The sequence below is a fragment of the Oncorhynchus mykiss genome, chromosome 5 (genome assembly GCF_057628025.1).
Source record: "Oncorhynchus mykiss isolate SJ-2025 chromosome 5, ASM5762802v1, whole genome shotgun sequence".
Classification (NCBI taxonomy): Eukaryota; Metazoa; Chordata; class Actinopteri; order Salmoniformes; family Salmonidae; genus Oncorhynchus; species Oncorhynchus mykiss.
The window spans coordinates 88869354-88883948 of record NC_143026.1 but is presented as its reverse complement, the minus strand read 5'-3'; the positions used below and the strand labels follow the sequence as shown (position 1 = coordinate 88883948).

Here is a 14595-nt window from a genome sequence, read left to right as displayed (position 1 = left end):
TCCATGTTTGTCTGCGGCTTTATTAATTCAATGATTTTTTTACATTGTTTGCGAACTGAAATGTGACACATATTAATGGCAAAATAACATGCAAAACAGGCACCCCCCCCCCCCCAAAAAAAAAACGAATATGTATGTTATGTGTTTTAGCTAGAAATGTGTGACTCAAAACAGGTGGGACTCTGCTCCACCTGCCCTGAATGACGGGTCGCCACTGGCAAAAAGTATGTCATATCAAGATTTCACCTGGGAAATCCCTCTTTCCCTAAATATAGTGAGTTGTGTATATCTACAAAGTTGCATCTGATGTCTGAAATACAGTAGACCATCTAGGAAACCATCAAACTAAAATGTGGCCTAATATCATTGGCAATACAGGATTCCTGCTTTGTCTGTTATATCTTCAGCGGCTGCAGATGTAGAGTTGAGCCGTCCTGGTCTCCGACGCCTCTTTCTCAGGTTCCTGAGGCGTTCCTCAAGGAAACCAGTAGAAGTGGCATCATCTAAGGGTGTACCAAGCATCCTTGAACATAAAAGTCTGTGTTATTATTTTTGTTTAAAGACCCCTGTGTTCAATATGTCTAGGATTTGGTCAAACCAATCCAAAGGTATTACACCTTCAAGGGCACCATTTTGGTGGAAATACCAGAGCTCATGCATGAAAGATAATACAGTGAGTTTCAAAATGGAAACCTAACTTACAGTTTTTACCCCTCTGAATCCTCGAGGCAAGGGAACTGTTCCAATAATGAACATGACAGTTGTCTGTCTCAGATGTTGTGCTGAAAGAAAAGAGGGTTACACAGAAAATACAACTTAAATCAAAGATGCAATATTTACACAACAATCACAGTCACAATTCCCGTCATTATTAGAATAATACTTTGGAGATAAATACACAATGCAGAGACCGAGGACGAGAGGTCAGTACAGTACCAACGATCAAGGGAAATAGTGTATTTTCTGTAATAGGGGATTAATGCAGAGACCGAGGACGAGAGGTCAGTACAGTACCAACGATCAAGGGAAATAGTGTATTTTCTGTAATGGGGGATTAATGCAGAGACCAAGGACGAGAGGTCAGTACAGTACCAACGATCAAGGGAAATAGTGTATTTTCTGTAATGGGGGATTAATGCAGAGACCGAGGACGAGAGGTCAGTACAGTACCAACGATCAAGGGAAATAGTGTATTTTCTGTAATGGGGGATTAATGCAGAGACATGGCAGGAATTTGTCTATATATTGACTCTGAAATAGGATACTTGTTGTTTGGACGTTGGCCCAGTTTTATTGCAAGTTATTCTAATTGGTCAACCACAGGGCTGGGTTGTAAACTACATCCTGTTCCTTTGTTCACTGGAGAGAATCACAGGAGAGAATCACTGGAGAGAATCACAGGAGAGAATCACAGGAGAGAATCACAGGAGAGAATCACAGGAGAGAATCACTGGAGAGAATCACTGGAGAGAATCACAGGAGAGAATCACTGGAGAGAATCACTGGAGAGAATCACTGGAGAGAATCACTGGAGAGAATCACTGGAGAGAATCACTGGAGAGAATCACTGGAGAGAATCACTGGAGAGAATCACTGGAGAGAATCACTGGAGAGAATCACAGGAGAGAATCACAGGAGAGAATCACAGGAGAGAATCACCGGAGAGAATCACTGGAGAGAATCACTGGAGAGAATCACTGGAGAGAATCACTGGAGAGAATCACAGGAGAGAATCACAGGAGAGAATCACTGGAGAGAATCACAGGAGAGAATCACAGGAGAGAATCACTGGAGAGCACCACTGAGGACAGGGGAGAATGGTCATCTACTTCCAATCATGATTTGTCCTATTTGAATAAACCTATTTTCCTCCCCCTGATTTGCTTTGAGGTCTGTATTATTAAAGAATAACACGAACTGCTAACATTTGGTGCCGTGATCCGGATGAATTGATCTCAACAAAAACAAGAAAAACGTATCAACTTTGTGTTGATCCAGAAAAAAGAGAGAATACTGAGCGCAACCCACTTTGGGGAGTCAACTCTTAATCTCCTGATTAATGGCATAAGTGCAGGGTGAGTCTATTTTAAAATAACCAAATCAGGTTAAAATTAGTGTGTGCAATGAGTGATATGTATCCGTTATGTACAAGGGGTCGAGTTCCATTACAGACTTCCTTTGTTCTCTATGAAAAGGTTTGAGGCCTTTGTCTTTGTTCTCTATTATAGGGGTTCAAGTCCTCTATTAAAAGGTTAGAGTCTTTTCTTAACTGGTGAAACCTTCTTGTCGCGTAGAAGTGAGTTGCTCGTTGAGAAGCAATTTTTACAGGTGTGGTTAATGTAGGCCTTCAAGAAGCTTTTTGAAGTGAACACACATTTTTATGGGTAGCCAAGCCCTACAGAAACATGTTGGGTTCTAGAAGAGATTTGAGTCCTTAAAAGGGCTTACATTTTGGGGTTAACTAAATATATAAACATAGAGATATATATATTATACAGCTTTTGAAGTTAATATAATGTCATTGTAAAGTGAGAAAACCACTTACTGTCTTGTGATATGAAGAACCATTTCAAAGTAGAGAAGTGTAGGCAAGAGATAATAAAGAAATATTCCTTCATTGTTGACAAAGATGGAATATTAAATCTGTCTGATACACAAAAAGCTTGGGGGAAAATTCAGAGGATGTCTAAATGTCTGACAAAAACAAGATGGTCTTTAACTGTTTTAGCCAAAGTAAGAAAATGGGATGAGAAATGATTTCTGGACAATCATGACAGGACATTGAAGAGAGATACAGATAGTTTGAAAGCTCTTGGTGAACAGATCAAAACCTTGACAGAAGAAATTCAACAATTACAGACAAGGGGGGCAAAAACAAACTTGACCCCCATCTGCGGATCATTTGTTCCCTCAATCTATCCTCAGGCTGAGTTGTGGAAGGCAGATCAGGTTTCAAGCATCTGGTCAGCACTTTGAATCAACAGATACTGACAGCGGTGACTAGCGGATGGTAATAGAGGGGAGGTACGTGAGGCAACGTTGGCTCCCTCTGCTGGGGATACAGGAGCTGGGCACCCCGACTCGGACAGTTCCAAGTGGAGGTAATTAGAGGAAAGGGCCAACCAGCCGTGGAGGCCAAATAAAAGGAGCACGATGGCACACCGTGAAGGAGAAGGGGGGGGGAGACCGACACCAAGCAAAAGAGAGAAGACGGACCGAGCTAAACCTAAGTGATTTCTTTGATATATTTATTTACTGTCTGAGTAAAGTTGTTTTTGCGGACTAAAGCCTCCCTGTCTCTGTGTCAATCTCTGCACGCTCAACCCAACACCCCACGGTTTACCACAATGTTTTCCTTAAGGGTCTGACCAATGCAACCACCAATTGGAGAGGGAACCAAATGTGTTCAAAAACCGAAAGAATCGTTTGTTGAATTTGAAGAAAGGTTCAGAGCAGAGGTGGTTCGACACAGTGGCTTACCTGACTTTGTTTTAAATCTATATCTTATTGTAACAGCAAGTACAATCTGCCCTTTGTGTTTTATAGAAATGGAAGGTGTTTAATGTGAATGATGTTTACTGCTAATGTTTTTTTATGTCTTTTTTCCTGTTTTTATTGTTTTCTAAGAAGACATTTGAAGTATATTTCTTTTTAAATATGGTCTGGAGGAGTGTAAGAACATTTTGGAGATAAATACACAACACAGAGACCAAGGACGAGAGGTCAGTACAGAACCAACGATCAAGGGAAATAGTGTATTTTCTGTAATAGGGGATTAATGCAGAGACCGAGGACGAGAGGTCAGTACAGAACCAACGATCAAGGGAAATAGTGTATTTTCTGTAATAGGGGATTAATGCAGAGACCGAGGACGAGAGGTCAGTACAGTACCAACGATCAAGGGAAATAGTGTATTTTCTGTAATGGGGGATTAATGCAGAGACCAAGGACGAGAGGTCAGTACAGTACCAACGATCAAGGGAAATAGTGTATTTTCTGTAATGGGGGATTAATGCAGAGACCGAGGACGAGAGGTCAGTACAGTACCAACGATCAAGGGAAATAGTGTATTTTCTGTAATGGGGGATTAATGCAGAGACATGGCAGGAATTTGTCTATATATTGACTCTGAAATAGGATACTTGTTGTTTGGACGTTGGCCCAGTTTTATTGCAAGTTATTCTAATTGGTCAACCACAGGGCTGGGTTGTAAACTACATCCTGTTCCTTTGTTCACTGGAGAGAATCACAGGAGAGAATCACTGGAGAGAATCACAGGAGAGAATCACAGGAGAGAATCACAGGAGAGAATCACTGGAGAGAATCACTGGAGAGAATCACTGGAGAGAATCACAGGAGAGAATCACTGGAGAGAATCACTGGAGAGAATCACTGGAGAGAATCACTGGAGAGAATCACTGGAGAGAATCACTGGAGAGAATCACTGGAGAGAATCACAGGAGAGAATCACAGGAGAGAATCACAGGAGAGAATCACAGGAGAGAATCACTGGAGAGAATCACTGGAGAGAATCACTGGAGAGAATCACTGGAGAGAATCACTGGAGAGAATCACAGGAGAGAATCACTGGAGAGAATCACAGGAGAGAATCACAGGAGAGAATCACTGGAGAGCACCACTGAGGACAGGGGAGAATGGTCATCTACTTCCAATCATGATTTGTCCTATTTGAATAAACCTATTTTCCTCCCCCTGATTTGCTTTGAGGTCTGTATTATTAAAGAATAACACGAACTGCTAACATTTGGTGCCGTGATCCGGATGAATTGATCTCAACAAAAACAAGAAAAACGTATCAACTTTGTGTTGATCCAGAAAAAAGAGAGAATACTGAGCGCAACCCACTTTGGGGAGTCAACTCTTAATCTCCTGATTAATGGCATAAGTGCAGGGTGAGTCTATTTTAAAATAACCAAATCAGGTTAAAATTAGTGTGTGCAATGAGTGATATGTATCCGTTATGTACAAGGGGTCGAGTTCCATTACAGACTTCCTTTGTTCTCTATGAAAAGGTTTGAGGCCTTTGTCTTTGTTCTCTATTATAGGGGTTCAAGTCCTCTATTAAAAGGTTAGAGTCTTTTCTTAACTGGTGAAACCTTCTTGTCGCGTAGAAGTGAGTTGCTCGTTGAGAAGCAATTTTTACAGGTGTGGTTAATGTAGGCCTTCAAGAAGCTTTTTGAAGTGAACACACATTTTTATGGGTAGCCAAGCCCTACAGAAACATGTTGGGTTCTAGAAGAGATTTGAGTCCTTAAAAGGGCTTACATTTTGGGGTTAACTAAATATATAAACATAGAGATATATATATTACACAGCTTTTGAAGTTAATATAATGTCATTGTAAAGTGAGAAAACCACTTACTGTCTTGTGATATGAAGAACCATTTCAAAGTAGAGAAGTGTAGGCAAGAGATAATAAAGAAATATTCCTTCATTGTTGACAAAGATGGAATATTAAATCTGTCTGATACACAAAAAGCTTGGGGGAAAATTCAGAGGATGTCTAAATGTCTGACAAAAACAAGATGGTCTTTAACTGTTTTAGCCAAAGTAAGAAAATGGGATGAGAAATGATTTCTGGACAATCATGACAGGACATTGAAGAGAGATACAGATAGTTTGAAAGCTCTTGGTGAACAGATCAAAACCTTGACAGAAGAAATTCAACAATTACAGACAAGGGGGGCAAAAACAAACTTGACCCCCATCTGCGGATCATTTGTTCCCTCAATCTATCCCCAGGCTGAGTTGTGGAAGGCAGATCAGGTTTCAAGCATCTGGTCAGCACTTTGAATCAACAGATACTGACAGCGGTGACTAGCGGATGGTAATAGAGGGGAGGTACGTGAGGCAACGTTGGCTCCCTCTGCTGGGGATACAGGAGCTGGGCACCCCGACTCGGACAGTTCCAAGTGGAGGTAATTAGAGGAAAGGGCCAACCAGCCGTGGAGGCCAAATAAAAGGAGCACGATGGCACACCGTGAAGGAGAAGGGGGGGGGAGACCGACACCAAGCAAAAGAGAGAAGACGGACCGAGCTAAACCTAAGTGATTTCTTTGATATATTTATTTACTGTCTGAGTAAAGTTGTTTTTGCGGACTAAAGCCTCCCTGTCTCTGTGTCAATCTCTGCACGCTCAACCCAACACCCCACGGTTTACCACAATGTTTTCCTTAAGGGTCTGACCAATGCAACCACCAATTGGAGAGGGAACCAAATGTGTTCAAAAACCGAAAGAATCGTTTTGTTGAATTTGAAGAAAGGTTTAGAGCAGAGGTGGTTCGACACAGTGGCTTACCTGACTTTGTTTTAAATCTATATCTTATTGTAACAGCAAGTACAATATGCCCTTTGTGTTTTATAGAAATGGAAGGTGTTTAATGTGAATGATGTTTACTGCTAATGTTTTTTTATGTCTTTTTTCCTGTTTTTATTGTTTTCTAAGAAGACATTTGAAGTATATTTCTTTTTAAATATGGTCTGGAGGAGTGTAAGAACATTTTGGAGATAAATACACAACACAGAGACCAAGGACGAGAGGTCAGTACAGAACCAACGATCAAGGGAAATAGTGTATTTTCTGTAATAGGGGATTAATGCAGAGACCGAGGACGAGAGGTCAGTACAGAACCAACGATCAAGGGAAATAGTGTATTTTCTGTAATAGGGGATTAATGCAGAGACCGAGGACGAGAGGTCAGTACAGAACCGACGATCAAGGGAAATAGTGTATTTTCTGTAATAGGGGATTAATGCAGAGACCAAGGACGAGAGGTCAGTACAGTACCAACGATCAATGGAAATAGTGTATTTTCTGTAATGGGGGATTAATGCAGAGACCGAGGACGAGAGGTCAGTACAGTACCAACGATCAAGGGAAATAGTGTATTTTCTGTAATGGGGGATTAATGCAGAGACCGAGGACGAGAGGTCAGTACAGAACCAACGATCAAGGGAAATAGTGTATTTTCTGTAATAGGGGATTAATGCAGAGACTGAGGACGAGAGGTCAGTACAGTACCAACGATCAAGGGAAATAGTGTATTTTCTGTAATGGGGGATTAATGCAGAGACCGAGGACGAGAGGTCAGTACAGTACCAACGATCAAGGGAAATAGTGTATTTTCTGTAATAGGGGATTAATGCAGAGACCAAGGACGAGAGGTCAGTACAGTACCAACGATCAAGGGAAATAGTGTATTTTCTGTAATGGGGGATTAATGCAGAGACCGAGGACGAGAGGTCAGTACAGAACCAACGATCAAGGGAAATAGTGTATTTTCTGTAATGGGGGATTAATGCAGAGACCGAGGACGAGAGGTCAGTACAGTACCAACGATCAAGGGAAATAGTGTATTTTCTGTAATAGGGGATTAATGCAGAGACCAAGGACGAGAGGTCAGTACAGAACCAACGATCAAGGGAAAGTGTATTTTCTGTAATGGGGGATTAATGCGGAGACAAGGCAGGAATCTGTCTATATATTGAGTCTGAAATAGGATACTTGTTGTTTGGCCGTTGGCCCAGTTTTATTGCAAATTATTCTAATTGGTCAACCACAGGTCTGGGTTATAAACTAAATCCTGTCCCTTCGTTCACTGGTGAGAATCACAGGAGAGAATCACTGGAGAGAATCACAGGAGAGAATCACTGGAGAGAATCACAGGAGAGAATCACTGGAGAGAATCACAGGAGAGAATCACAGGAGAGAATCACAGGAGAGAATCACAGGAGAGAATCACAGGAGAGCACCAATGAAGACAGGGGAGAATGACCATCTACTTCCAAACATGATTTGTCCTATTTTAATAAACCTATTTTCTTCCCCCTGATTTGCATTGGGGTCTGTGTTACTAAAGAACATCAACTGCTAACATTAGTACCATTAATGTTGTAACTACTGCAGAACACACGTTTCTCCAAACCTCTGGATGTGGTGTGAAATCAACACCCTGACCATAGATGATGTCTGCTTGATTGAGATGCATAGGTAGCCTAGCAGTTAAGACCATTGGGCCAGTAACCGAAATGTCTCTGGTTTGAATTCCCAAGCCGACTAGGTGAAAAATCTGTTGATGTGCCCTTGAGCAAGACACAACCCTAATTGTGCCTGTAAGTCACTCTGGATAACAATGTTTGGGCACTGCATCTCAGTGCTAGAGACGTCACTGCAGACCCTGGTTCGATTCCACGCTGTATCACAACTGGCCGTGATTGGGAGTCCCATAGTGAGGTGCACAATTAGCCCAGCGTTGTCCGGGTTAGGGTTTGGCTGAGGTAGGCCGTCATTGTCAATAAGAATTTGTTCTTAACTGACTTGTCAAGTTAAATAAAGGTTAAATAGTCTGCTAAAATGTAATGCGAAGCCCTGCATTGAGGCTGGCCACAACGACCTTTGCCCTCCGGTGTTTGTCTATGTTCAAAACAGTGCCAGTTGAGTCTTACACTTGATCTGCAGCCAATAAGAGAACTTGTGAATTATGCCACAACAGATGCAGAGCCTTAAAGAAGAATATAAAGACGTAATCAGTCACTGTTTTCATATAGTCAAACTGTGTGATAGATAATACATACAACCTGCAACAGCCCTCCTGACAGCATAAGGAAGTAACTGGAAGCCATGTTGAGATGGTGTACTGCACTTAGATGTGTGAAGAGATCTTTACAGTTATCGACAACTTTTTCTTCTAAAATAAACCCCATCCTTATCTACCATGCATTCACTGTTAACCAATCTTTGTGATGCAGGGCTCTACAGTGTGACCATTTTACTCCCATACTGTATGTGTCAAAACAATAGATGTGAAAAACTGAAAAAAAAAGTCAAGTATTAGCAGGTGTGAGTTGTGCTTTGCATCAACAAATTGCTGTCATAGTTATTTTCAAAGTATTTAGTTTTCTGCCGTTTTGTTTCATAGAGGTAGCTAATCACACAAACTTTTTTGAGTCCCAAAAAGCCCACCTCGAGCAGCAACAGTACTTGGCGGGGGCTGTGCGCACTGAGTGAAGTGCTGAAATATTTTTTTTTACAAGCACACAGGCACAAAAGTTGGTCTAACTTAACCACAAGTCTACTAAAGTGTGACTGTACTTGTGTTCCTTGGCTATTTGCATAATTTTGTTCACACACTAGTGTTTTTCAATGTTAGTTTAAGCTTGCTCAACTGCTAGCGAATAGACACGTCAGAGAATCTGATCTCTCACAGACAGACGTGTGAGTGCGAGTCCCACCAGAGGATTTGAGAAAGTTTTTATTCAACAAGTGTTTTTATGATAAGAAATGACTAACAGTTAGCGAATAAAACATTTTATTCAACAAGTGTTTGTCATTTATTATGATAAAATCACTCTTCCTCAAATATTTTCATTGTGCTCCTAAATGTATTTAGGACAACATGTGCTCCTTGTAAAACATGTCAGCGTAGAGCTCTGTGACGAGGTCACTTTTTGGGAAACAGCGATGGTGGATCGATCTAGCATAATGAAAACTAGTGGAAACCCTTCTCTCAGGCCAAACGTGCTGGTCATCAAGTTATCGTGTGAGGTAGTGGCCGTTGTTGCCATGAGAAAAGGGTAACCAGTGGAACACAAACAACATTGTAAATGCAACCTATATGTCACGTTCTGACCTTTATTTTCCTTTGTTTTATCTTCATTTAGTATGGTCAGGGCGTGAGTTGGGGTGGGCAGTCTATGTTTTGTGTTTCTATGTTTAGGTTTCTGTTTCGGCCTAGTATGGTTCTCAATCAGAGGCAGGTGTCGTTAGTTGTCTCTGATTGAGAATCATACTTAGGTAGCCTGGGTTTCACTGTTGGTTTATTTCCGTGTCTGTGTTTGTCGCCACACGGTACTGTTTCGGTCTGGTATTTTCACGTATTCGTTTATTGTTTCTTGTATTTCATTAGTGTTCAGTTTCTGTTTTTAAAATAAACTATATGAACACGTACCACGCCGCATCTTGGTCCGATCCTTACTCCTCTTCAGGAGAAAAATAAATCTACCGTTACACTATACTTATCTGTTTATTTATTCTCGCTTTCATATTTCAACTATTTGCTAATTATTGTCTATTCAATTTGCTCTTGCAATGTAAACATATGTTTCCCACACCAATAAAGCCCTTTGAATTCCATGTCATTGAATAGTGGGGCAGCTGAGGGGAAAAAAAAGTTTTTTTTTTGTTGCATGTTTGGCACAAATGTAGATTTGACAGCTTCAGCCCCTGTGGAGCAGGGCAGAATATACACTTGAATAAAGGAGGTCAGGTCCAAGCCACTAGTACATTAGCTTGGTTAGTTCCAGGGCTTTTAATGAAGTACCTTGTCCTGATAACACTCTTCTTCAAAGGGTGTATATTGTCTGTTGCTGTGTTTGGAAGCACTGACCCAATAATTATTATTTTGAATGATGAGGTTGGAGGTCCCTTAGAGTGCAGGAAGTGATGGAACACCTCATAGGAGCTTAACTGCCATAGTGGACAGTTTGATTCTACAAGTGGACGGAACACTAGTCTGTCACAGGGCCTTGCCCCCACTCTAGTTGCTTAATGCTGTGGTGGCTCCAAGCAGAGACGGTCTCATTTTTACTGTCTTAGGTACGGCTTGGCTGGGAATCGAAATAAGAACTTTCCACTCTCATGGCAAACACTCTCACCAAAAATGACAGCCACTGAGTTGGATATATATATATACTACATGGCCTTTAATTTGCAGAACATATTCAGCTGAAATTAGAAAAACTAGTGTGTCATACTTTGTTCATGTGTCACATATACTCCCTCTCCGGCCTCTAGGTCACCAGGCTGCTCAAAATCCTGCACACCTGTCACCATCGTCAAGCACACCTGTGCCTCATGACAATCACCAGCTTGATTATCTTCCCTGTATCTGTCCCTCCCCTTGGTTCTTTCCTCAGGTGTTATTGACTCTGTTTCATGTCGGTGTGTTGTTTGTGTTTATTTATTTATTAAAACACTCACTCACTCCCTGTACTTGCTTCCTGACTCTCGGTGCACTCGTTACATCATTTTTATTTATTTTTATTTATTTTACCTTTATTTAACCAGGTAGGCAAGTTGAGAACAAGTTCTCATTTACAATTGCGACCTGGCCAAGATAAAGCAAAGCAGTTCGACAGATACAACAACACAGAGTTACACATGGAGTAAAACAAACATACAGTCAATAATAAAGTATAAACAAGTCTATATACAATGTGAGCAAATGAGGTGAGAAGGGAGGTAAAGGCAAAAAAGGCCTTGGTGGCAAGGTAAATACAATATAGCAAGTAAAACACTGGAATGGTAGTTTTGCAATGGAAGAATGTGCAAAGTAGAAATAAAAATAATGGGGTGCAAAGGAGCAAAATAAATAAATAAATTAAATACAGTTGGGAAAGAGGTAGTTGATAGGGCTAAATTATAGGTGGGCTATGTACAGGTGCAGTAATCTGTGAGCTGCTCTGACAGTTGGTGCTTAAAGCTAGTGAGGGAGATAAGTGTTTCCAGTTTCAGAGATTTTTGTAGTTCGTTCCAGTCATTGGCAGCAGAGAACTGGAAAGAGAGGCGGCCAAAGAAAGAATTGGTTTTGGGGGTGACTAGAGAGATATACCTGCTGGAGCGTGTGCTACAGGTGGGAGATGCTATGGTGACCAGCGAGCTGAGATAAGGGGGGACTTTACCTAGCAGGGTCTTGTAGATGACATGGAGCCAGTGGGTTTGGCGACGAGTATGAAGCGAGGGCCAGCCAACGAGAGCGTACAGGTCGCAATGGTGGGTAGTATATGGGGCTTTGGTGACAAAATGGATTGCACTGTGATAGACTGCATCCAATTTGTTGAGTAGGGTATTGGAGGCTATTTTGTAAATTACATCGCCACAGTTGAGGATTGGTAGGATGGTCAGTTTTACAAGGGTATGTTTGGCAGCATGAGTGAAGGATGCTTTGTTGCGAAATAGGAAGCCAATTCTAGATTTAACTTTGGATTGGAGATGTTTGATATGGGTCTGGAAGGAGAGTTTACAGTCTAACCAGACACCTAAGTATTTGTAGTTGTCCACGTATTCTAAGTCAGAGCCGTCCAGAGTAGTGACGTTGGGCAGGCGGGTAGGTGCAGGTAGCGATCGGTTGAAGAGCATGCATTTAGTTTTACTTGTATTTAAGAGCAATTGGAGGCCACGGAAGGAGAGTTGTATGGCATTGAAGCTTGCCTGGAGGGTTGTTATCACAGTGTCCAAAGAAGGGCCGGAAGTATACAGAATGGTGTCGTCTGCGTAGAGGTGGATCAGAGACTCACCAGCAGCAAGAGCGACCTCATTGATGTATACAGAGAAGAGAGTCGGTCCAAGAATTGAACCCTGTGGCACCCCCATAGAGACTGCCAGAGGTCCGGACAACAGACCCTCCGATTTGACACACTGAACTCTATCAGAGAAGTAGTTGGTGAACCAGGCGAGGCAATCATTTGAGAAACCAAGGCTGTTGAGTCTGCCGATGAGGATGTGGTGATTGACAGAGTCGAAAGCCTTGGCCAGATCAATGAATATGGCTGCACAGTAATGTTTCTTATCGATGGCGGTTAAGATATCGTTTAGGACCTTGAGCGTGGCTGAGGTGCACCCATGACCAGCTCTGAAACCAGATTGCATAGCAGAGAAGGTATGGTGAGATTCAAAATGGTCGGTAATCTGTTTGTTGACTTGGCTTTCGAAGACCTTAGAAAGGCATGGTAGGATAGATATAGGTCTGTAACAGTTTGGGTCAAGAGTGTCCCCCCCTTTGAAGAGGGGGATGACCGCAGCTGCTTTCCAATCTTTGGGAATCTCAGACGACACGAAAGAGAGGTTGAACAGGCTAGTAATAGGGGTGGCAACAATTTCGGCAGATAATTTTAGAAAGAAAGGGTCCAGATTGTCTAGCCCGGCTGATTTGTAGGGGTCCAGATTTTGCAGCTCTTTCAGAACATCAGCTGAATGGATTTGGGAGAAGGAGAAATGGGGAAGGCTTGGGCGAGTTGCTGTTGGGGGTGCAGTGCTGTTGACAGGGGTAGGAGTAGCCAGGTGGAAAGCATGGCCAGCAGTAGAAAAATGCTTATTGAAATTTTCAATTATGGTGGATTTATCAGTGGTGACAGTGTTTCCTATCTTCAGTGCAGTGGGCAGCTGGGAGGAGGTGTTCTTATTCTCCATGGACTTTACAGTGTCCCAGAACTTTTTTGAGTTAGTGTTGCAAGAAGCAAATTTCTGCTTGAAAAAGCTAGCCTTGGCTTTTCTAACTGCCTGTGTATAATGGTTTCTAGCTTCCCTGAACAGCTGCATATCACGGGGGCTGTTCGATGCTAATGCAGAACGCCATAGGATGTTTTTGTGTTGGTTAAGGGCAGTCAGGTCTGGGGAGAACCAAGGGCTATATCTGTTCCTGGTTCTAAATTTCTTGAATGGGGCATGTTTATTTAAGATGGTTAGGAAGGCATTTAAAAAAAAAATATCCAGGCATCCTCTACTGACGGGATGAGGTCAATATCCTTCCAGGATACCCCGGCCAGGTCGATTAGAAAGGCCTGCTCGCTGAAGTGTTTCAGGGAGCGTTTTACAGTGATGAGAGGAGGTCGTTTGACCGCTGACCCATTACGGATGCAGGCAATGAGGCAGTGATCGCTGAGATCTTGGTTGAAGACAGCAGAGGTGTATTTAGAGGGGAAGTTGGTTAGGATGATATCTATGAGGGTGCCCATGTTTAAGGCTTTGGGGAGGTACCTGGTAGGTTCATTGATCATTTGTGTGAGATTGAGGGCATCAAGTTTAGATTGTAGGATGGCTGGGGTGTTAAGCATGTTCCAGTTTAGGTCGCCTAGCAGCACGAGCTCTGAAGATAGATGGGGGGCAATCAGTTCACATATGGTGTCCAGAGCACAGCTGGGGGCAGAGGGTGGTCTATAGCAGGCGGCAACGGTGAGAGACTTGTTTTTAGAGAGGTGGATTTTTAAAAGTAGAAGTTCAAATTGTTTGGGTACAGACCTGGATAGTAGGACAGAACTCTGCAGGCTATCTTTGCAGTAGATTGCAACACCGCCCCCTTTGGCAGTTCTATCTTGTCTGAAAATGTTGTAGTTTGGAATTAAAATGTCTGAATTTTTGGTGGTCTTCCTAAGCCAGGATTCAGACACAGCTAGAACATCCGGGTTGGCAGAGTGTGCTAAAGCAGTGAATAGAACAAACTTAGGGAGGAGGCTTCTAATGTTAACATGCATGAAACCAAGGCTATTGCGGTTACAGAAGTCGTCAAAAGAGAGCGCCTGGGGAATAGGAGTGGAGCTAGGCACTGCAGGGCCTGGATTCACCTCTACATCGCCAGAGGAACATAGGAGGAGTAGAATAAGGGTGCGACTAAAAGCAATAAGAATTGGTCGTCTAGAACGTCTGGAACAGAGAGTAAAAGGAGGTTTCTGGGGGCGATAAAATAGCATCAAGGTATAATGTACAGACAAATGTAAGGTAGGATGTGAATACAGTGGAGGTAAACCTAGGTATTGAGTGATGAAGAGAGAGATATTGTCTCTAGAAACATCATTGAAACC

At 42.2% G+C, this 14595-nt stretch overlaps 1 protein-coding gene across 3 annotated transcripts in view; it reads right to left on the bottom strand.

The window, feature by feature from the left end:
* LOC110524798 (receptor-type tyrosine-protein phosphatase C) overlaps positions 1 to 14595 on the bottom strand; it is a 129343-nt gene continuing 114748 nt past the window's right edge. For all 3 annotated transcript variants that reach the window (XM_090236250.1, XM_090236252.1, XM_036978780.2), the window contains 2 exons: positions 703 to 782; positions 1 to 523 (listed from right to left, as the gene is read on the bottom strand). In XM_090236250.1, the coding sequence (XP_090092376.1) occupies positions 522 to 523; positions 703 to 782 (82 nt within the window). In that variant the 3' untranslated portion in view covers positions 1 to 521. The remainder of the gene's footprint in view (positions 524 to 702; positions 783 to 14595) is intronic.